Source organism: Portunus trituberculatus, chromosome 2, assembly GCF_017591435.1.
Source record: "Portunus trituberculatus isolate SZX2019 chromosome 2, ASM1759143v1, whole genome shotgun sequence".
Lineage (NCBI taxonomy): Eukaryota > Metazoa > Arthropoda > Malacostraca > Decapoda > Portunidae > Portunus > Portunus trituberculatus.
The window spans coordinates 4,160,719-4,184,530 of NC_059256.1; the positions used below are offsets into that span (position 1 = coordinate 4,160,719).

General features: G+C 44.1%; 1 protein-coding gene across 1 annotated transcript in view; it reads left to right on the plus strand.

Moving 5' to 3' along the window:
- LOC123503058 (dmX-like protein 2) overlaps nucleotides 1-23,812 on the plus strand; it is a 62,962-nt gene that overhangs the window by 15,839 nt on the left and 23,311 nt on the right. The window contains 26 exon segments of the mRNA XM_045252465.1: nucleotides 2,879-3,055; nucleotides 3,341-3,587; nucleotides 3,890-4,039; nucleotides 4,214-4,314; nucleotides 4,597-4,708; nucleotides 6,450-6,607; nucleotides 6,807-6,955; nucleotides 7,854-7,996; nucleotides 8,404-8,649; nucleotides 9,244-9,454; nucleotides 9,710-9,842; nucleotides 10,578-10,757; nucleotides 11,214-11,378; nucleotides 12,157-12,355; nucleotides 13,023-13,210; nucleotides 14,553-14,639; nucleotides 14,750-15,013; nucleotides 15,556-15,663; nucleotides 16,768-16,967; nucleotides 17,313-17,417; nucleotides 17,419-17,448; nucleotides 18,389-18,576; nucleotides 20,026-20,145; nucleotides 21,024-21,173; nucleotides 21,381-21,587; nucleotides 22,558-22,608. Of these exon segments, the coding sequence (XP_045108400.1) occupies nucleotides 2,879-3,055; nucleotides 3,341-3,587; nucleotides 3,890-4,039; nucleotides 4,214-4,314; nucleotides 4,597-4,708; nucleotides 6,450-6,607; nucleotides 6,807-6,955; nucleotides 7,854-7,996; nucleotides 8,404-8,649; nucleotides 9,244-9,454; nucleotides 9,710-9,842; nucleotides 10,578-10,757; nucleotides 11,214-11,378; nucleotides 12,157-12,355; nucleotides 13,023-13,210; nucleotides 14,553-14,639; nucleotides 14,750-15,013; nucleotides 15,556-15,663; nucleotides 16,768-16,967; nucleotides 17,313-17,417; nucleotides 17,419-17,448; nucleotides 18,389-18,576; nucleotides 20,026-20,145; nucleotides 21,024-21,173; nucleotides 21,381-21,587; nucleotides 22,558-22,608 (4,069 nt within the window).

A 23,812-nucleotide genomic window follows, 5' to 3' on the forward strand; every position in this document is an offset into this window, starting at 1 on the left:
TGAAACAAAACTGAGAGAGGGAGAAGACCTGATGAAGGTTGGAGAAGGGAAATATAACGTTTGGAAAAGAAATAGAGTAGGTAAGATGGGAGGAGGAGTGATGTTGCTGGTTAAAAAAGATATAAAGGTGGATCAAGTGAAAAAAGGTATGGGAAAGGCAGAAGTGCTAAAGATCAGAGCAGAAACTAATGAAGGAAAAAAGAGGCACTACATAGTGGTGTACGTACCACCTAAGACAAATGCATGGTCAGTACAGGAATATGAAGAAATGATAAGTGATACAGGAACATGTCTGGAAGAAATGTTGGGTGGCTGTGAACGAACTATAATGATGGGAGATTTTAATTGTAAAGAGGTGTGTTGGGAGGACTGGTCAATGGAAGGATCAGAGACAACATGGGGAAATACACTATTGACACTGGCAATGGAAAATGTGTTAACTCAGTGGGTCAAAGAAGATACTAGGTTTGGAGGAGAGGGAGCATCGTCAAGACTGGACTTGGTCTTTAGTACAGAGCCAATGGTCATTGAGGAGATGAGGGTGGAGTGCCCTTTAGCAAAGAGTGATCATGCAGTTTTGGAGTTCAAGGTGATAGACGAAGAGAAATCTAGAAGAAATGAAGAATATAAAGTGGGAAGATGGAATTATGCCAAGACAGATTTTGGAAACCTAAAGAAATTCTTTCAAGAGACAAATTGGATGAAATTCAAGAGTGCTAAGGAGCAAATGAAAAGTGGAAGGAATTTATAAAAATATACAAAGAAGGTGAGAAAAATTTGTACCAATAAGACAACATAGAGAAGTTGGAAAGCAGGACTGGTTTAACGATAGATGTGAAAAGGCTAGAACAAGAAAAGAGGATGCATGGAAGAGGTGGAGAAGGAAAAGACGGATTAAGCAGTGGGAAAGTTACAAAAGAGCAAGAAATGAATATGTGTTGATTAGAAGAGAAGAAAGAAAGAAACAAGAAAAGGATATAATTGATAAATGTAAAGACCAACCAAGGCTTTTTACAGACATGTGAACAACAACATCAAAAATAGAGAAAGTATTGAAAGTTTAGAAGTAAATGGAGTATACAGTGAAGATCCCAGGGAAATGGCAGAGGCTATGAATGGATGCTTTCGGAAGGTATTCACAAAGGAGACTGCTTTTGACAAACCACTGGTAATGGAACAGAAAGGGATTATGAAGGAGTTTCAAGTAACTGTGGAGGAGATCAAGAACATGATGGGGAGTTTAGAAGTGAGAAAAGCTGTGGGACCTGATGGGGTATCAGGATGGATTTTAAGAGAATGCAGGGAGCAATTGGCAGAAAAAGTTTGTGAAGTAATTGATGCCTCATTAAGGGAAGGTGTAGTGCCCCAAGACTGGAAAAGAGCTAACATTGTCCCAATCTATAAATCAGGTAACAAGAGAGACCCATTGAACTATAGACCAGTGTCACTTACAAGTGTGGTAGCTAAGATGTGTGAGAGGGTGGTGAAGACTAGATGGACAGACTTCTTGGAGAAAAATGACATACTTTGTGAGTGTCAATTTGGTTTTAGGAAAGGGCGTTCATGCACGACAAACCTGATATGTTACTATTCGAGGGTGATAGATGTAATACAGGAAAGAGATGGTTGGGCTGATGGAATATATCTGGATTTAAAAAAGGCCTTTGATAAGGTACCACACCAGAGACTGATCTGGAAACTTGAAATGGTAGGAGGAGTGCATGGCAGTTTACTAAAATGGATGGAAGACTTTTGGTAGGAAGAGAAATGAGAACAATAATTAAGGACAGACCATCAGAATGGGGATTGGTGGAGAGTGGAGTTCCACAGGGATCAGTGTTGGCACCAGTAATGTTCGCAGTCTACATAAATGACATGGTGGATGGGGTGTCCAGTTATGTGAGCCTATTTGCAGACGATGCAAAATTGTTACGAAAAGTGAGATGTGACAAAGATTGCGAACTACTCCAGGAAGACTTGGACAGAATATGGAAATGGAGCTGTACATGGCAAATGGAGTTCAACACGACAAAATGCAAGAAAATAGAGTTTGGCAAGAGTGAAAGAAGAATCAGGAGTATGTACAAGATAGGAAATGAAGACATAAAACCAGTCATGAAGAAAAAGACCTTGGGGTGACAATTACCAATGACCTATCGCCAGAGAGACATATAAACAAAATAATTGGAGAAGTATTGAACTTATTGAGGAACATAAGAGTGGCGTTCGATATCTAGATGAAGAAATGATGAAGAAAATAATTACTGCAATGATAAGACCGAGGCTTGAATATGCAACAATACAGTGGGCTCGAACTTAAAGAAACACATAAGGAAACTAGAGAAAGTACAGAGGGCTGCAACGAAAATGGTGCCTGACTTAAGAGATTTGACTTATGAAGACAGACTGAAAAGAATGCAACTTCCAACCCTGGAAAACAGAAGAGAAAGGGGAGACCTGATAGCAATATACAGAGTGATGATTGGCATGGAAAAATGGATAGGGAAGATCTGTGTATGTGGAATGGAAGAATGTCGAGAGGGCATGGGAAAAACTAAAATGGCCACTTATAGGAGAGATGTGAAAAATATAGCTTCCTCATAGAAGGGTGGAAGCATGGAATAGTTTAGACGTGGAAGTGGTCAACGCAAGGAATATTCATGATTTTAAGAAAAAGCTGGACATTAATAGATATGGAGACGGGACAACACGAGCATAGCTCTTTTCCCGTATGTTACAATTAGGTAAATACAATTAGGTAAATACACACACACACACACACACACACACACACACACACACACACACACACACACACACACACACACACACCAATACACCCCTTCACCCCAATACACCCCTCACCCCTTCACCCCAGACAATGCACGTGTGGCGTCTGGTGATTGCCTCGGAGACCCAGGGGAGGGACACACACTTGGGGGAGGCCGCCAGCCCCTCCTCCGGCCACAGCACCCCCACCGCTGCAGCCCCTCACGCCGGGGAGGGCCTGGCCGGCTCCCTCGATGCCTCACCCATTGCCATCACCACCACCAAGGTACTGAGAGAGAGAGAGAGAGAGAGAGAGAGAGAGAGAGAGAGAGAGAGAGAGAGAGAGAGAGAGAGAGATGATGAAAAAATTATTATTATTATTATTATTGTTATTGTTATTATCAATATTATACACCCCAAAACACACACATTTTTACCTATACAAACCTAAACACACCCAAACACACCCTAATATACCCTAATATACCCCAAATCCAACCTAACCCAACCTAACCTAACCTAACCTAACCTAATCTAACCTAACCTAACCAATTGACCCCAAAATCAACAGGTTTGCGAACAGAACCTTCCACTCCCACCTGGCGTCAGCATCCTCCACGCCTCCCCCTCTGCCGGCCACCTCAGCTCCGCCTCCATCCACCCTGCCTGCTATGCTCCCTATGTCCTTGTCACAGCCTGCTCTGACAACACCATCAGGTTCTGGGGCTGCAGGCTGGTGGGTGCTGGTGGTGTGAAGCTGTCTTGGCAGGAGTGGGGCATGGTCAGCTGTGGTGGTGAAAGTGCTATCAGAGTTCCAGGTGAGTGTGGTGTTGTGGTGTTGTGGTGTGTTTGTGTGTGTTTTTGTAATGGAATAACAGAAAATTGGTCTAAGGTATCTTAAAACTTTAGAAATGTATCGAATGGCCCACTCAGTTGCCAGTCCCCCTACAGGTCCAAGAGAGTTAGCCAAAATTCCGGGACAAATGAGAGAGAGAGAGAGAGAGAGAGAGATATAATGTTTTTCTAAATATTTCTAGTAAAATGAAAGAATGAAAAAAATAAAATGTTAACCTCCCTTCCTCCTCCTCCTCCTCCTCCTCCTCCTCCTCCTCCTCCACAGGCCTGCCCCTCCATGTGAGCGCTGCCTACAGTGGCCGCATCGCCTGTGCTTACCAGACACCGGGCCAGACCTCTCACACCACAGCCAACAGTGATGGATCAATGGAATTCTCTTGCACTCTTGCCATCTATGAGTGTGAGAGTACTGGAGGTGTGTGTGTGTGTGTGTGTGAGTGAGTGAGTGAGTCATCTGCCAGTCACCCATTCAGCCTTCCCCATTACGGAGCGAGTTCAGAGCTCATAGACCGATCTTTGGGTAGGACTGAGACCACAACACACTCCACACACCAGGAAAGCTGTTTGTAACCTGACCTCTCTCCTGCAGGCTCACAGTGGGTTCTGGAGGACAAGTTTGACCTGCACGACACAGTGACCCAGCCCAGTGACCCCTGCATGAGTGACATTGACCTGGGATACCTGTCCAGGGTGAGGCACAGAGAGAGAGAGAGAGAGAGAGAGAGAGAGAGAGAGAGATACACTTTTGGAATGATGGAATGGATTTGTGCTGGCTATATGGTCTACTCCTCCTCCTCCTCCTCCTCCTCCTCCTCCTCCTCCTCCTCCTCCTCCTCCTCCTCCTCCTCCTCCTCCTCCTCCTCCTCCTCCTCCTCCTCCTCCTCCTCCTCCTCCTCTACTACTACCACCACTACCACTTCTACTGATAATGATGTTAATATATTTCTCTCTCTCTCTCTCTCTCCTCCACAGATGGCAGCCCAGGGTCGCTCTACCACCTCCAAGCTCTCTTCCACCTTCAGTGCGGAGGATCTGTGCCCCTCCTCCCCACTCTTCTCCGCTGACGCTCTCCACTCCGTCAATAGTGAGTGCGTTTGTGCGTGTGTGTGTGTGTGTGTGTGTGTGAGAGAGAGAGAGAGAGAGGAAGGTTTGTGTGTGTTTATTTGTGTGTGTTTGAATGAGGGAAGTTTAGAGAGAGAGAGAGTGTGTGTGTGTGTGTGTGTGTGAGAGAGAGAGAGAGAGAAGGAAGGTTTGTGTGTGTTTGAATGAGGGAAGTTTAGAGAGAGAGTGTGTGTGTGTGTGTGTGTGTGTGTGAGAGAGAGAGAGAGAGAGAAAGAAAGAGAAGGAAGGTTTGTGTGTGTTTATTTGTGTGTGTTTGAATGAGGGAAGTTTAGAGAGAGTGTGTGTGTGTGTGTGTGTGTGTGTGTGTGAGAGAGAGACAGAGAGAGAGAGTGTGTGTGTGTCTGTGTCGTAGTCTTCATGCCCCTAACACTCCACAACACCGAGAAACATCCCAAAACATCCTAGACACACACCAAAATGCACCAAGACATCATTGAACACACCACAACATCCAAAAACATCCCCAGATACACCCAAACACTCTTAAACAGACACCAAAACACCCCATACCACCCCAAAAACACCCCAAACACACCAAAACACTGCTAAACATCCCAAAAACACCCAAACACCCCTTAAAATACTACAAGACACCCCATAACACCCCAGAAACACCCATCTGACAACACCAATACACCTCATGACACCCTTATATTGAAAGTTATTAAGATTTTGAGTGTTTTTCTTAATTTGGTGATTTGGTACCAAAATATATTGCTAAATCTTTCCTTCCCTTATCTCTTACACCACTAACACTCCTCTCACCCCAAAACACACCCCAAAAACACCCCTCAACACCCAAAAACATCCCCAAACACCCTCAACACCCAAAACATCCGAAAAATGCCCCAAACACCCAAAACACCCAAAACATCCCAAAACACTCAAACACACCCCAAAACACACCCAAACTCCCAAACACACCTCAACACCCCTCAACACCCAAAATCACTCCAAAACACACCCAAACACACCCAAACACACTACAACACCCAAACACACACCAAAACACACCCAAACACACCATAACATCTCACAACACCCAAACACACCCCAAAGCACACAAAAAACACACTCAAACACACCCAAACATCCAAACACATCCCTCAACACCCAAAAACACTCTAAAACACATCCAAACACACCCCACAACACCCAAAAATACACAAAACAACCCAAAGACATCTTTCACCCAAAACACCCACAAATCACCCCACAACATCCCTACACCTCAAAACACACCCAAACCCCAAAACACCCAAAACACACCAAAACATCGTTCTCACCATAAACACCCACAAAACACCCCAAAACACCCACAAATCACCCCACAACATCCCTACACCCAAGAACACCCTCAACACCCAAAACATACCCAAAACACCCTCAATATCCAAAAACACCCAAAACACCCTCAACACCCAAAACATCCAAAACACCCAGAAACACTAAAAACACCCCAAAACCCCAAAACACCCTCAACACCCAAAACATCCTCAAAACACCCCAAAACACCACTCAACACCTAAAAACATCCCCAAAACACCCCAAAAACCCCAAAACCCCAAAACACATACCAAAACGCCCCAAAACACACAAAAACACACAAAGAAATATCGTTCTCATCACAAAACACTGACAAAAACACCCACAAAACACTCTAAGACACCCCTTTAACACCCTCAACACCTCTACACCCCCAGGCCAGCTCCTAGTGCCCAGCCCCAGCACGCTACACTCCCTGCGACACCAGCGTTTTGACAAGAGTGGCATCAGGGTGAAACAAAAACACCCCGTACAGATTGCATGGGTGTCACAAGAGGATGGATCTCACCTCCTCACTGTGGCCATTGGGAGTAAGGTAAGAGAGAGAGAGAGAGAGAGAGAGAGAGAGAGAGAGAGAGAGGGTGTGTGTGTTTCTGTGCAAAATTACTAATAAAAATGAGTGTTAAAATGATTCTTCCTCCTCCTCCTCCTCCTCCTCCTCCTCTTTCTCCTCCTCTTCCTCTTCCTCTTCCTCTTCCTCCTCCTCCTCCTCCTCCTCCTCCTCCTTGGTGCAGGTTGTGGTGTACACGAGTGTGGCGGAGGAGGTGGCATTGGTGAGCTGCAGTGGTGACAAGAAGAAGGGTGACAGGGAGGGCCGAGCGTCAAGACCTGTCCTTCAGAAGTCCATGTCTCTACACACTCTCTGCGACACCAAACTTCCCAGGTCAGGGCCACATGCTAACCTTACTGCTGATACACCTACACTCCTTAATGCTTTTAAATACACCCTAAAACACCCATAGACACTCTAAATACACCTTAAAACACCCACAAGCCTTTCTACACTCCTGAATGCTTCTAAATACACCCTAAAACACCCATAGACACTCTAAATACACCTTAAAACACCCACAAGCCTTTTTACACTCCTGAATGCTTCTAAATACACCCTGAAGCACCCATAAGCCTTTCTACACTCCTGAATGCTTCTAAATACACCCTAAAACACCCATAGACACTCTAAATACACCTTAAAACACCCACAAGCCTTTTTACACTCCTGAATGCTTCTAAATACACCCTGAAGCTCTTTATAACACCACTAGACATGCAAAAACACCCCAGAAACAGCTTCAAACACCCCAATACACCTCTAAACACCATTGTATACCCTAGAAATACCCCACAACACCACTAAACACCCCATAACACCACAAAACATCCCAGAAATGCTCCATAACACCACAAAACACTTCCAAACATCCCAAAACACACTTTTTTTTGTCTTTTAACCTCTTAAGTACTGGGACACATTTTTACCTTGAGTTTTGTGTACCATTAGACCATTTTATTGACATTAGGAAGGGTCTATGGAATTGGAAGATTAATGGCCACAGTCTTCACTATTTTAATGGAGTTTTGTGTACCATTAGACCATTTTATTGACATTAGGAAGGGTGTATGGAGGGCAGAAGATTAATTGCCACAGTCTTCAGTATTTTAATTGAGTTTTGTGTACCATTAGACCATTTTATTGATACTACTACTACTACTACTACTACTACTACTACTACTACTAACTACTACTACTACTACTACTACTCTCTCTCTCTCTCTCTCAGGTGGATGCGTTTAGAGCGACTGACTCTCTCCTCTGCGGATGGCCTGGCTCCACTCCCCATGCAGGTGTCGTGGGTGCGTGACGGGATCCTTGTTGTCGGCATGGACAATGAGGTGCACGTGTACACCCAGTGGCACGATACAGGTGTGTGCCAGCTATGGTGGTATCTGGTTGTTAGGTGTGGGTGTACGGGAGTGGGTGGGTTTGGGTTTAAAGGCTTGTTGGGTGTGTTTGTATGGGTTTATGGGGTGAGGAATTGTGTGGTGGGGTGCGTTTGGGTGTGTCGTGGGTGTAGTGGGTGTGTGAGTGAGTGGGTGTTGGTTCGAAGGCTTGTTGGGTGTGTTTGTATGGGTTTATAAGGGTGAGAACTTGTGTGGTAGGGTGCGTTTGGGTGTACATTTGTAAATTAATGCATAGGAGTGTGTATACTTCCACACATATACATTTAAATTGATCTTACACAATATTAACCTAACCTAACCTAACCTAAACCTAACCTAACCTAACCTAACCTAACCTAACCTAACCAAATCACCCTATCACCTTAACAGCAGACCCCAGCAGGCCCCGTACCACCACCACCACCGCCACGCCCAGCCTCCCCCCACAGCAGGGTGAGGAGGAGGAGGAGGAGGAGGAGGAGCAGAGTGACAGCCAGAGCAATGGAAGGGAGCTAACAGAGGCAGACCTAAAATCATACCTACAGGAGTCGTCACATCACCCTAAAGGAGCATCGGGGATCAACAGGGTGACATCCTACTCTGTGCTGGCCGTCCTGGATAGCAAGATGAAGAAAGGTAGGGTGAGCTAGGGTGACAGGTGTGTTTTAGGGTGATTTCTGGGTGTTTTAGAGCGATAGGTGTATTATAGGATGTTTTAGGGTGATTTCTGGGTGTTTTTAGAGTGTTTTGGTGTGTTTTTAGGGTGTTTATTTGTGTTTTAGGGTGATAGGTGTATTATAGGATGTTTTAGGGTGATTTCTGGGTGTTTTTAGAGTGGTTTGGTGTGTTTTTAGGGTGTTTGTTTGTGTTTTAGGGTGATAGGTGTATTTTAGGGTGTTTTAGGGTGATTTCTGGGTGTTTTAGAGTGTTTTGGTGTGTTTTTTAGGGTGTTTTTAGGGTGTTTGTGTTTCAGGTGTATTTTAGGGTGTTAGGGTGACAGGTGTGTTCCAGGGTGTTTCAAGTATTTCTGAGAATTTTTCCTGGCCGTCCTGGATAGCAAGATGAAGAAAGATAGGGTGAGCTAGGGTGATGGGTGTGTTTTAGGGTGTTTTGGTGTGATTTTTACATTTTCTAGGGTGTTTTAGGGTGATTTGTGTGTTTTGTAGGATGTTTTTACCTAACCAAACCAAACTTAACTCTCTCTCTCTCTCTCTCTCTCACACACACCAGGGCTGGGTGAGGCAATCAGCAACAGTGGCGGCGGGAGTGCGGGAGGGGCTGGGGAGGGCGGGGTGACAGACGCAGCCCCTCTCTCTGGCATATTTGAAGCAGGACACACAGCCTCGCCCATCCTGCCACAGTACCACCCACGCCAGCTCATGGAACTCCTCAATTCGGGCAAGATCAGGAGAGTCAAGGCTATTCTGGCGCATTTAGTGAGGTGAGCCTGTGTTTGGAGGGTGTTTGGGTGTGTTTTGGGGTGTTTTAGTAGTTTGTGTGTATGTGTGTGTGTGTGTGTGTGTGTGGTGGGATTTTCTTTTTGTTTTGAGATATTTTGAGTGTTTTAGGTGTGTTTTGAGTGTTATGGAGAGTGTTTGGAGTCTCTCTCTCTCTCTCTCTCTCTCTCACGCACTCTACACAGCCTCCATTCCTCCTTTCCCCCACCACAGCACCTCACGGCCCTTCTCCCCCGCAGGTGTCTGTCGCAGCTTGGCCAACACAGCAGTGACATCCCAGCCCGCATTAGCCTCAGTGACCAGGAAGAAGCAAGGAGTAGAGTGTGGTCTCGATCACGCACTCTCTCCATGTCCGGCACACAGGCTGGCGCTGTGAGTGTGTTAGGGTGTGTTATGGGGTGTGAGAGTGTGTTTTAGCTGTTTGTGTGTGTGTGTGTGTGTGTTTATCTAGAGTGTGATCTTGGTCACGCACACTATCAATGTCCGGCAAACAGGCTGACGCTGTGAGTGTGTTAGGGTGTGTTATGGGGTGTTAGGGTGTGTTTTAGCAATGTGTGTGTGTGTGTGTGTGTGTGTGCAGGGTTGGAATGTGTCTGGGGCTCCTAGTGACCTGTCTCCATATCTACATTTATCACACTTTTCCTTCAGTTTGTGCACACTTTCCGCTGCTACAATCTCTTCACTCAAGCCGTTCCAGATGTCCAGCGTCCTGTGTGCAAAACTGAGCTTCTTAATGTCCCTCAAACACTGACTCTTCATGATCTTAAAGTGTCCTCTTGTCTGTCTATCTCCGTCTTCCGTCAGTGTTACCAGGTGTTGTCTGTCTAGCTTTTCCATACAGTTCACTATCTTGTACATTGTTATTAGGTCTCCTCTTTCCTGTCTGTCCTTCTAAGTTGGTAGTTCCATTTCCTGCAGTCTTTCTTCATATCTAATCAATCCTAACCTAACCTAACCTAACCTAACCTAACCTTTCCTAACCTAACCTAACCTTTCCTAACCTAACCTAACCTAACCTAACCTAACCTAACCTAACCTAACCTAACCTAACCTAACCTAACCTAACCCAACCCAACCCAACCTAACCTAACTTAATCTCCCCATCAGAGCGGCAGGGAGGGTGGGCGTGGCTCCATCACCATGCTGGCAGAGGAGCTCACCCTGGATTATATAGAGGTGACGGCCATCCCCCCCCTTCCCCTGTGGCTGCTGCTGGAGGCTGACAAGGACACACAGAACCACCACCACCATCGCCGCCAAGGTGTACACGATGCCAACAAGGAGGATGTGAGTGTTGGGAAGGGTGAGGGGGGCGGGTTGAGTGTGTTTTGGGATGTTTTGAGTGTTTTAGGATGTGTTTGGGGGTATTTTTGAAGGTTTTGAGTGTGTTTTGGGGTGTGTTAGAGTGTTTTGGGGTGTTTTGAGTGTGTTTGGGGTGTTTTGAGTGTGTTTGGGTTATTTTGGGTGTGTTTTGGGGTGTATTTGAGGGTTTGGAATGTGTTTTGGGTGTTTTTGAGTGTTTTGAGTGTGTTTTGGTGTGTTTTGAGTGTGTTTTAGGTGAAAGGAAGGGGTGCTGGTGTTTGTGTGTTTATAAACTACATGTTATGCTCTCTCTCTCTCTCTCTCTCTCTCTCTCTCTCTCTCTCTCTCTCTCTCTCTCTCTCATTTAATATTCTCATGCATCTTTTTGTTCCTCCTCCTCCTCCTCCTCCTCCTGTGACAACCCCAATGTATCTTCGACAGACGTACGCACAGCTGTTTGGAGGACCGAGCTTTGGAGGGGAGGAGGACGACGACCTGACGCTGGAGGAGGAGGAGGAGATGGCCATCGGTGCGGCAGCGGCGGCGGGGAGAAGAAAATCCCTCACTCATGAAACAAAGGGCATTGCTTTCTTCGGGCCCAGACAGGTAGTGGTGGTGGTGGTGGTGGTGGTGGTGGTGATTTCTATTAAGAGTGAAAAAGTGAAATAAATAATGTTTGTCTGGATATTTATGTACAAATGTTCAATTAATAATAATATCCCATCCCATTTCACCCTAGAACAGTGTAACTCAACTTTAACACACCCTATCTCACCTTAATGCATGCTAAAGTCACCCTATTTCACCCTAACACACCCTATCTCACCCTAATGCATGCTAAAGTCACCCTATTTCACCCTAATACATCCTGTTACACCCTATATCACCCTAACCTCACCCTATCTCACCTGATATCACCCTATCACACCCTTAGCTCACCCTGTCATATCCTAACATCACCCTAACACACCCTATTTCACCCTAACACACCCTATCACCCTAACCTCACCCTATCTCATTCTATATTGCCCTAACCTCACCCCATCTCACCCTGTATCCCCTAACCTCACCCCATCACACCCCATCTCATCCTATTTCACCCTATCACATCCTATTTCACCCTAACCTCACCCTATCACACCCTAACCTCACCCTATCACACCCTAACCTCACTGTATTACACCCTATTTCTCCCTGTCACACCCCATCTCACCCTAGTCACCGTATACTCACCCTATATCACCCTAACTTCACCCTATCACACCCAAACCTCATCCCATCTCACCCTATATCACCCTATCACACTCTAACCTCACCCCATCACACCCTATTTCACCCTATCACACCTAACCTCATCTCACCCAAGTCACCCTATACTCACCAGGCACAGATCTTGGCCACCCTGCTGACCCACACTCACCTGCCTGGGTTGTCAAGCCTGGACCAGATGCACCTGCTGGCCCTGGCGGACACTGTGGCCTCCTGTAATGTGGATTTTGCGGACCGCTTTGACATCAACAAGGCAAAGGAAGCTCTGGCCAAGGAAACGTTCTCCAGGACTGCGTCGGATGAGCCTTCCATGGGTGGGTGGTTAGGGTAGAGTGGGGTAAGCCTAGGTGGGGATGTGGGTCCTAATATGTGTGCTGCTATGAATATAATTGCCTATGTTGCTTATTGGTGGAAGATTAACAGTGCTTCAATGCTCTTTAAGGTGTTGTAGGACGGATGTTAAAAGAAGGAAAAATAGGTTGTGTGTGTGTGTGTGTGTGTGTGTGTTGCAGGGTTGGAGTGTGTCTCAGGGCTCCTAGTGACCTGTCTCCATATCTACATTTATCACACTTTTCCTTCAGTTTGTGCACACTTTCCGCTGCTGCAATCTCTTCACTCAAGCTGTTCCAGATGTCCAGCGTCCTGTGTGCAAAACTGAGCTTCTTAATGTCCCTCAAACACTGACTCTTTATGATCTTAAAGTGTCCTCTTGTCTGTCTATCTCCGTCCTCCGTCAGTGTTACCAGGTGTTGTCTGTCTAGCTTTTCCATACAGTTCACTATCTTGTATATCATTATTAAGTCTCCTTTCTCCCTTCTATCTCTCAAAGTTGACAGTGTGTGTGTGTGTGTGTGTGTGTGTGTGTGTGTGTGTGTGTGTGTGTGTATATGTAAGCCTTCCATTTATAACAGTACCAGCACGAACACCAAAAACATGCCACCACTATCACCACCACCACCTCACACACCACCTACCCCACAGAGACCCTTGATGACTGTGGGCTGCGGTTCCTGTTGGCCATGCGTCACCACACATACCTGCTGCGTTGCCTGCCTATCGCCCAACGTGCCGCCCTGCAGAAGGCCGGCATAGGGAGCCATAACTTTGTGTGGGCGTACCATTCGGAGAGCCAGGAGGAGCTATTGGACTTTATTCCCTCCATGAGACAGGTGAAGATTTTTTGCAGTTTTCTTGATGACAAATACGCAGCGTTGTTCTGGGATCTATTTGTTTGACTCTCTACAGTCAACCCTCGGCTATCACGACTTTGGCTATCACGTTTTATTGCTATCGTGCACCCATGGAAAGCTGCTAAAATTTTATTATTGCGAACTCAGATGCCTGCTATTGTGACGTCGTGGAATATCTGAGCACTCATTGGCCAAAACCGCCTTCCTGCCAAGATCAATTCGGCTATCGCGTTTTTGGCTATGGCGTGGATATTTCGATCACAATTGGGCGTGATAGCCGAGGGTTAAGTGTACAAGTGTTATTCTGTGATCTATTTGTTCTACTCTCTACACTTTTAGAATTAATCCTGTCAGTGATGCAGTTCTTAGCTCACCATGTAAGGACTTTCTCATTAGTTTAATTAGTTACACTTTTGCTTCAGAATATCAAAGTATGCATCGCTACAGTGGGAAACATGGGACTGAGTAATGACACTGACACCACAGCATAGCATAGCATAGCGTGACATAGGGCAGCTTAGCGTGACATTGTACAGCATAAGTCAAGAATACAGCATAGCATAAGACAACATTGTACATTGTAACTCAAAATACAGCTTAGCATAGCATGACATAAGGCAGCATAGCATGATATTGTACAGCATAACTCAAGAACACAGCATAGTTTAGTGTGACATGAAGTAGCATAAATCAAGGTGGAGTTTGGTGATTAGTGGCTGGAATTTTCAGTTGATAGAAGTGTGAGGTGGAGTTTGGTGACTAGTGGCTGGAATTTTCAGTTGATAGAAGTGTGAGGTGGAGTTTGGTGACTAGCGGCTGAAATTCTCAGTTGATAGAAGTGTGACATGGAGTTTGGTGACTAGTGGCTGAAATTCTTAGTTAATAGAAGTGTGACATGGAGTTTAGTGACTAGCAGCTCAAATACTCAGTTGATAGAAGTGTGACATGGAGTTTGGTGACTAGTGGCTGAAATTCTTAGTTGATAAAAGGGTGACATGGAGTTTAGTGATTAGCAGCTGGAATTCTCAGTTGATAGAAGTGTGACATGGAGTTTGATGACTAGTGGCTGAAATTCGTAGTTAATAGAAGTGTGACATGGAGTTTAGTGATTAGCAGCTGAAATTCTCAGTTGATAGAAGTGTGACATGGAGTTTAGTGACTAGCAGCTGGAATTTCCAGTTGATAAGAGGTTGTGGAAGTCATGATGGTGTTGAGAGGCACAGATGATGATGCTGGGACTAGTGAAGGACTGGTTAACTCTTGCATTAGAGAGGCGGACGTGAATTATTGTAAACTCTCTCTCTCTCTCTTTCTCTCTCAGGGCAACCCACGCTGGTCCGAATTAAGAGAGCTTGGGTTTGGCTGGTGGGTGAGAAACAACACTCTTCTTACTCGCTGTTTTAATAAGGTGAGTGTGTGTATGAGTGTGTATGTGTGTGTGTGCGTGTGCATATATTTTGAATTATATAAAGTTTGTAACATCACACCCCACTCCAGTTGTCGTACCCCACCCCACAGATCGCCAAAGCCGCTTTCCTGACCCGCAAGGACCCGCTGGACGCTGCCATCTACTACCTAGCCATGAAGAAGAAGAGTCTAGTCTGGGGTCTGTTCCGGTCCATTGACGACAAGAGAATGACGGATTTCTTCTCTAACAACTTTGCCGAGGAGAGATGGAGGAAGGCTGCCTTGAAAAATGCCTTCGCTCTTTTAGGAAAGCAGAGATTTGAACATGCCGCAGCCTTCTTCCTTCTTGCCGGGGCCCTGAAGGATGCGTTAGAGGTCTGTCTGTGGTGTGTGTGTATTTACCTAGTTGTAGTTTTCCATGGCCTGGGCTTTACGCTGGTGTGGCCCTGTCTCCATATCTACACTTGTCCAATTTTTCTTTCAAGCTCTGCACACTCGTTACTGACACCACTTCCTCACTCAAACTGTTCCACGTCTCAACACATCTTTGCTGGAAACAATTTTTAACATCTCTCAGACATCTTCCCTTCCTCAATTAATGTGTGTGTGTGTGTGTGTGTGTTTAGTGTTTCTATCTCCTTATTCTACTTTTATTTATTCAGAGAGAGAGAGAGAGAGAGAGAGCATAAATTTATATATATATTTGCATATTTCTGTATTTTGATGAATATATAAGTTTGATTAATAATTCTCCTCCTCCTCCTCCTCCTCCTCCTCCTCCTCCTCCTCCTCCTCCTCCTCCTCCTCCTCAAATGCTTCTACTACTACTACTACTACTACTACTACTACTACTACTACTACTACTACTACTACTACTACTACTACTACTACTACTACTACTACTACTTTATCCACAGGTGGTATTGAACAAGCTGCAGGATGAACAGCTGGCTATCGTCATCATCAGGCTCTACGAGGGGGAGTTTGAGGCCGTCCCACCCACACTGAGAAAACTACTGCATACTGTGAGTTACATTAGGTTAGGTTAGGTTGGGTTAGGTTAGGCTAGGTTAGGTAAGGTTAGGTTAGGTTAGGTTAGGTTAGGTTAGGTAAGGTTAGGTTAGGTTAGGTTTGATTTGGATTGGGTTGGGTTAGGTTAGGTCGGGTTGGGTTAGGTTAGGTTAGGTTTGGGTAGGCTAGGTTGGGTTAGGTTTGGTTTGGTTGGGTTAAGTTTAGCCCCTTCAGTAGTGGGACACATTTTTTGCGTGATTAGACCATTTTATTGACATTAGCAAGGGTCCATGGAGTGCAGAAGATTAATGGCCACAGTCTTCACTATTTTAATGGAGTTTTGTGTACCATTAGACCATTTTATTGACATTAGCAAGGGTCCATGGAGGGCAGAAGATTAATGGCCACAGTCTTCACTATTTTAATGGAGTTTTGTGTACCATTAGACCATTTTATTGACATTAGGAAGGGTCTATGGAGGGCAGAAGATTAATGGCCACAGTCTTCACTATTTTAATGGACTTTTGTGTACCATTAGACCATTTTATTGACATTAGGAAGGGTCTATGGAGGGCAGAAGATTAATGGCCACAGTCTTCACTATTTTAATGGAGTTTTGTGTACCATTAGACCATTTTATTGACATTAGGAAGGGTCCATGGAGGGCAGAAGATTAATGGCCACAGTCTTCACTATTTTAATCCCCCACATGAGTTTCTGAAGCTGTACAGAATCACCAAATAGTCACCAGAGTGAATATGGAAACACATCATGCTACTGAAGGGTTAAAGGTTAGGTTAGATTAAGTTAGAGTGAAGCAATTAGACTAGACTGAGACAAGACTGAGACGAGAGCTAAGAATGAGATGAAGAATGAGCTGAGAGTCAATAAGGCTGAGAAATTAATCCTAGAGGGAGATAAGAGTGAAAGAACTTAGAGAATAACTAAGAGAGAGAGAGAGGGAGAGATAGAGATGAAAAAAATAAAATAAACATAAATTAAATATTAAACACAATAAGTCAACGTAACCTAACCACACCCCAACACACCCCTTCACCCCCCTAACACACCGCTACACCCCTAACACACCCCTTCACCCTCCAAACACCCCAAAACAGCGCATCTTGGGGTACGAGGAGAGCGCAGACGAGGACACACAGCCGGACGTAATGAAGATGCATACAAACCCTTTCATCCGTTCTGTGGCTTTCTGGATGCTAAAAGAACACAGTAGCTCCCTCTCAACCCTGCTCCACACCGCACCCACCCTCGGCATCCACCACCCAGAGTACAGCGGTGCCAGGACTAGTGCCTCTACTGTTTGTGCTGGTCAGTGTGTGTGTGTGTGTGTGTGTGTGTGTGTGTGTGTGTGTGTGTGTGTAAGGAAGGAAGGAGAGAGAGAGAGAGAGAGAGAGAGAGAGAGAGAGAGAGAGAATTGTGTATGGGTGTGTGTGTGTGTGTAAGGAAGGAAGGGAAAGACAGGGTTTGAGTTTGTGTGAGAGAGAGAGAGAGAGAGAGAGAGAGAGAGAGAGAGGTGGAAGTATATGTGTGTGTGTGTGTGTGTGTATACAAAAAATATTAACAAAAAAATTCTAACTTACAAAAGAATCTACAATAAACTCTCTCTCTCTCTCTCTCTCTCTCTCTCTCTCTCTCTCTCTCTCTCTCTCTCTCTCTCTCCCCCCACAGCTGATCCGAGTGTATTTAACTTCTACATCTACCTGCGCACACACCCGCTGCTAATCCGCCAATGCATCGCCAACAGTGCGTGGAGGGGCTGGGGCGCTGATGGCCTCTAGGTAACAGTGATAATAATAATAATAATAGTAATAATAATAATAGTAATAATAGTAATAATAGTAATAATAATAGTAATAATTTGTCCAAGAGCTCTATAACCTGCAATCACAAGCCTTATCATTGCGTTTCTTCAAAATATTGCGAATCTTCCTTTAAATATAATGACTACTGCCCTTGTTCTCATCCCTATCAGTGTGAAATTTTAATAATAATAGTAATAATAGTAATAATTTGTCCAACAGCTCTATAACCTGCAATCACAAACCTTATTGTTATGTTCTCTTCAAAATATTGCCATTCTTCCTTTAAATATAATGACTACTGCTCTCATTCTCATCCCTATCAAAGGAAAACAGTGGATTTTTAATAATAATAATAATAATAATTTGTCCCAGACTCTTGGCTAACTCTTATTCATTTAGGGGACTGGCAATCAAGTGGGTCTTATTTATTTTGTGTATTTTTCTATACATTGTTGTTTGTGGCCAGTTTTTCTTCTTCCATATAAAAGATGATGATTTAACGCCTTCATTATCTTGACACATTTCCGTATGACACCAAAACACACCGACACACTCTTAAAACCCACCAAAACACACTTAAACACACCTAAACACACCAAAACACCAAGACACACCCAAAACACACTCTAGCTCACTAAAACACACCTACACACACCAAACACACCTACACACACCAAACACCCCAAAATACACTTAAACTCACCAAAACACATTTAAACACACTTATACACACCAAAACACACCAAAACACACCAAAACACCCAAACACCCCAAAACACCCAGAACACACCAAAACAGCCCCAAAACACACCAAAACACCCAAAACACACCAAAAACACCCCAAAAACACCCAAAAACCCACCAAAACACACCCAAACACACCCAACATACCCTAACACACCTTACCGCACCATAGACTGGGCGCAGGACAGCACACCCTGGACAAGAGAAGTGTTTATGGGAACACAATGACCTTGGCAGAGAGGCGTCTGTACTTCACCACAGCACACGCCCATCTGAGAGGAGGCTGCCCAACCCTTGCTCTTGAAGTTCTGTCCAAATTGCCCCATAAAGTCACACAGCTACATGAACCAGCCACAGGAGGTTAGTGAAGGCCTTCCACTGTATTTTGGGGTCTCTATTAATTACTTTTAAGGGTTTGGTAAGCATTTTTAGTGTTCTTAAAAGGGTATTTGTGTGTTCTGGGCGTTTTCACAGGTGTATGATTTGTAAATGTGTCATATGGGTGTTTTCAAGGGTGTAGTGGATGTTTTCAAGGGTGTAGTGGAAGTTACTGGGTGTTTTCAAGGGTGTAGTGGATGTTTTCAAGGGTGTAGTGGAAGTTATTGGTGTTTTCAAGGGTGTAGTGGAAGTTATTGGTGTTTTCAAGGGTGTAGTGGAAGTTACTAGTGTTTTCAAGGGTGTAGTGGAAGTTATTGGTGTTTTCAAGGGTGTAGTGGAAGTTATTGGTGTTTTCAAGGGTGTAGTGGAAGTTATTGGTGTTTTCAAGGGTGTAGTGGAAGTTACTGGTGTTTTCAAGGGTGTAGTGGAAGTTATTGGGTGTTTTCAAGGGTGTAGTGGAAGTTATTGGTGTTTTCAAGGGTGTAGTGGAAGTTACTGGTGTTTTCAAGGGTGTAGTGGAAGTTATTGGTGTTTTCAAGGGTGTAGTGGAAGTTATTGGTGTTTTCAAGGGTGTAGTGGAAGTTACTGGTGTTTTCAAGGGTGTAGTGGAAGTTATTGGTGTTTTCAAGGGTGTAGTGGAAGTTACTGGTGTTTTCAAGGGTGTAGTGGAAGTTATTGGTGTTTTCAAGGGTGTAGTGGAAGTTACTGGTGTTTTCAAGGGTGTAGTGGAAGTTACTGGTGTTTTCAAGGGTGTAGTGGAAGTTATTGGTGTTTTCAAGGGTGTAGTGGAAGTTACTGGTGTTTTCAAGGGTGTAGTGGAAGTTATTGGTGTTTTCAAGGGTGTAGTGGAAGTTATTGGTGTTTTCAAGGGTGTAGTGGAAGTTACTGGTGTTTTCAAGGGTGTAGTGGAAGTTATTGGTGTTTTCAAGGGTGTAGTGGAAGTTATTGGTGTTTTCAAGGGTGTAGTGGAAGTTATTGGTGTTTTCAAGGGTGTAGTGGAAGTTACTGGTGTTTTCAAGGGTGTAGTGGAAGTTATTGGTGTTTTCAAGGGTGTAGTGGAAGTTATTGGTGTTTTCAAGGGTGTAGTGGAAGTTACTGGTGTTTTCAAGGGTGTAGTGGAAGTTACTGGTGTTTTCAAGGGTGTAGTGGAAGTTACTGGTGTTTTCAAGGGTGTAGTGGAAGTTATTGGTGTTTTCAAGGGTGTAGTGGAAGTTACTGGTGTTTTCAAGGGTGTAGTGGAAGTTACTGGTGTTTTCAAAGGTGTAGTGGAAGTTACTGGGTGTTTTCAAGGGTGTAGTGGAAAAATATTACATTTATAAGAATGTACCTGATTTATGACTGACTTAAACCCTCCTCCTCCTCCTCCTCCTCCTCCTCCTCCTCCTCCTCCTCCTCCTCCTCCTCCTCCTCCTCCTCCTCCTCCTCCTGCAGCAGACCTCCTAGGCTCTCCAAGCAAGGAACACAAGCCATCCGTAGGAATGATCTCGAGTGGAACCTTTGACCTGGGTGGTGGTGGTGGTGGTGGTGATGACAAGAGTACAGCTGATGCAGGTAGAGAGAGAGAGAGAGAGAGAGAGAGAGAGAGAGAGAGAGAGAGTTTGGTATTGTCTTTTCTTAATACAATGGTTAATTAATTTTTTTTTCTACTTTAGTGAAAATTGTGAGAAATAATTTGTACTGTGTGTGTGTGTGTGTGTGTGTGTGTGTGTGTAGTTTTCCAGGGCATGGGCTTTACGCTGGTGTGGCCCTGTCTCCATATCTACACTTATCCAGTTTTTCTTTCAAGCTCTGCACACTTGTTCCTGACACCACTTCCTCACTCAAACTGTTCCAAGTTTCAACACATCTTTGTGGGAAACTCTATTTTTTAACATCTCTCAGACATCTTCCCTTCCTGAGCTTTTTACTATGCGATCTTGTGCTTCTAGTGTCATATTCTTCTCTCAGGATCAGTTTCTCATTATCCACTTGGTCCATTCCGTTGATCAATTTATAAAGTTGTATCAGGTCTCCTCTCTCTCTTCTCTGTTCCAGGGTTGGTAGATCCATAGCCTTTAGTCTCTCTTCATATGTCATCCCTTCAAATTCTGGAACCATTCTTGTAACCATTTTTTGTAGTCTCTCCAATTTCCTTATGTGTTTCTTTTTATGAGGGGTCCACACTACTCCTGCATATTTCAATCTGGGTGTGTGTGTGAGAAACTGTTTAGAATAATGCATCGATATTTAAAAGGTGAAAATTTAAGGATTGTAAGAATAGTAATAATAATAATAATAATAATAATAATAATAATAATAATAATAATAATAATAATTAGCAAAGTGAAGAAATATTTAGATACACAATAAAAATGATAGAATGAAAGAAATTTGGTATAAATAAAAACTCTCTCTCTCTCTCTCTCTCTCTCTCTCTCTCTCTCTCTCAGGGCTCTCCTTCGACTGGGGTGCTCCTTCCTCTACATTTGGCCAGAGGAAAGATGAGGAGCTGGATCTCGACTTCTCTCTCGGAGCGGAGGAGGAGGAGGAGGAGGAGGAGGAGAAGGAAGAGACAGTGGCACAAGAAGAAGAGGAAGTTGGTATGTGTGTGTGTGTGTGTGTGTGTGTCAAAATACGCACAAACTGAAGCATTGATTATGAAAAAGAAGAAAAAGAACATGCATCAAAATTTTAACCTTCTAAACACACACACACACACACACACACACACACACACACACAAACTATAACCTAACATACCTAACCTAACCTAACCTAACCTAATGTAAGCTGACATCACCCACCAGGCCCCAAGCAGCTGGACATCATGGCACAGCAGCTGAAGTTCATCTCGTGCCTGAAGATGATGATGGAGGAGCTTGCAACATTGGCTACCGGCTGTGAGGTGGATGGTGGGCAGCTGCGGTACCAGCTGTATGTCTGGCTGGAGCGAGAGGTGGAGGCCTTGAAGGAAGTGTGTGACTATTGCAGCAGCTCACAGAACCAGCCAGGAGGTGTGTACGTGTGTCTGTGTGTGTGTGTGTGTGTGTGTGTGTGTGTGTGTGTGTGTGTGTAGTTTTCCATGGCCTGGGGTTTACGCTGGTGTGGCCCCGTCTCCGTATCTACACTTCTCCAATTTTTCTTTCAAGCTCTGCACACTCGTTGGTGACACCACTTCCTCACTCAAACTGTTCCACGTCTCAACACATCTTTGTGGGAAACTCTATTTTTTAACATCTCTCAGACATCTTCCCTTCCTCAGCTTCTTATTATGCGATCTTGTGCTTCTAGTGTCATATTCTTCTCTCAGGATCAGTTTCTCATTATCCACTTGATCCATTCCGTTGATCAATTTATAAACTTGTATCAGATCCCTTCTCTCTCTCTCTCTTCTCTGTTCCAGGGTTGGTAGATCCATAGCCTTTAGTCTCTCCTCAATATGTGTGTGTGTGTGTGTGTGTGTGTGTGTGTGTGTGTGTGTGTGTGTAATATATCGTTCTCTCTCTCTATTTATCTCTTATTTTTTTTATCTATCTATATCGTTTGTTTTTTCCTTTATTTTTTGGTATAGAGAGCATGGAAAAGATTGAGAAAAGGCTGAAAGGTGTGTGTGTGTGTGTGTGTGTGTGTGTGTGTGTGTGTGTGTGTGTGTGTGTGTGTGTGTGTGTTTGCATCTTGTAATATTATGCATTTTTATTTTGTTGTAAAGTGTTGATATGTACAGTACTTTAGATAGTAGTAGTAGTAGTAGTAGTAGTAGTAGCACATGTACAAAATATATATAGAGTCACATATAGAAAAGATGAACAAACCAGCTGTTCCTAGATTTCACATAGCACTGTTTACATCTCACCCTGCACTGCTCTAAGGGTGAAAGTCCCTGTAGAAATGTGTGCTGCCTTGGTCGTGTGTGTGTGTGTGTGTGTGTGTGTGTGTGTGTGTGTGTGTGTGTGTGTGCGTGCCTCTCACCACCTCTCACCACAGCAGCGCACTACTTCTACTGCAACATGATGCCCGTGGGAGAGATGTGTTGGGGTGAGTAGGGGTGGCGGTGGTGGTGGTGGTGGTGGTGGTGGTGGTTGTGGTGGGCGGCAGACTCAATTAATCCGCTTTTATTTAATGCCTTTATTATTAATTATTATTATTATTATTTTATTATTTCTTTTTAATATTTTTTTTCATATTTTTTCCCTATTTTTATTTTCCATCTCATTTATTTATTTATTTATTTATTTATTTATTTATTTATATTTTTGGCATGTGTTCTCCTGCTTCTTGTTTGTTTTGGTTTGGGCATCTCTCTCTCTCTCTCTCTCTCTCTCTCTCTCTCTCTCTCTAAAAAGCACTAAAAACACACCCAAAATGCACCCAGACACACCTGAACACCCAAAACACACCCAAAACACACCCAAAACACACCCAAACACACCCAAACATATCCCAAATACACCCAAACACACCCAGACACACTTAAACACACCCAAAACACATCAAAACACACCAAAACACACCAAAAACACCCAAAACACACCAAAACACACCCAAACACACCAAAAACACACCCAAACACACCCAAAATCACCCAAAAACACCCAAAACTCACCAAAAACACCAAAACACACCCAAAACACACTAAAACACACCCCAAACACCCAAAACACACAAAACACACCAAACACACCACCAAAACACTCAAATACACCCAAAACACACCCAAAACACACCTAAACACCCAAAACACCCAAACACACCCAAAACATCCAAAACACACCAAAACACACCCAAACACCCAAAACACACTCAAAACACACCCAAAACACCCAAAACACCCAAAACACACCCAAACACACCCATGCTTTATTCTAACTATGAATGTGAGTTTGGCTGTATGACTCACTAATGTTATTCACCCTAATACTTCACCCTAATACTTCATCATCATCATCATCATCATCTTCTTCTTCTTCTTCTTCTTCTTCTTCTTCTTCTTCTTCTTCTTCTTCTTCTTCTTCTTCTTCTTGTTTGTCTCACCTCCTTTACTTCTTCTTCTTCTTCTGTCTTTTCTTCTTCTTCTTCTTCTTCTCCTCCTCCTCCTCTTCTCTCCTCCTCCTCCTCCTCCTCCTCCTCCTCCTCCTCCTCCTTCTTCTTCTTCTTCTTCTTCTTCTTCTTCTTCTCTTCTTCTTCTTCCTCCTCCTTCTTCTTCTTCCTTCTTCTTTCTCTTCTTCTTCTTCTTCTCCTT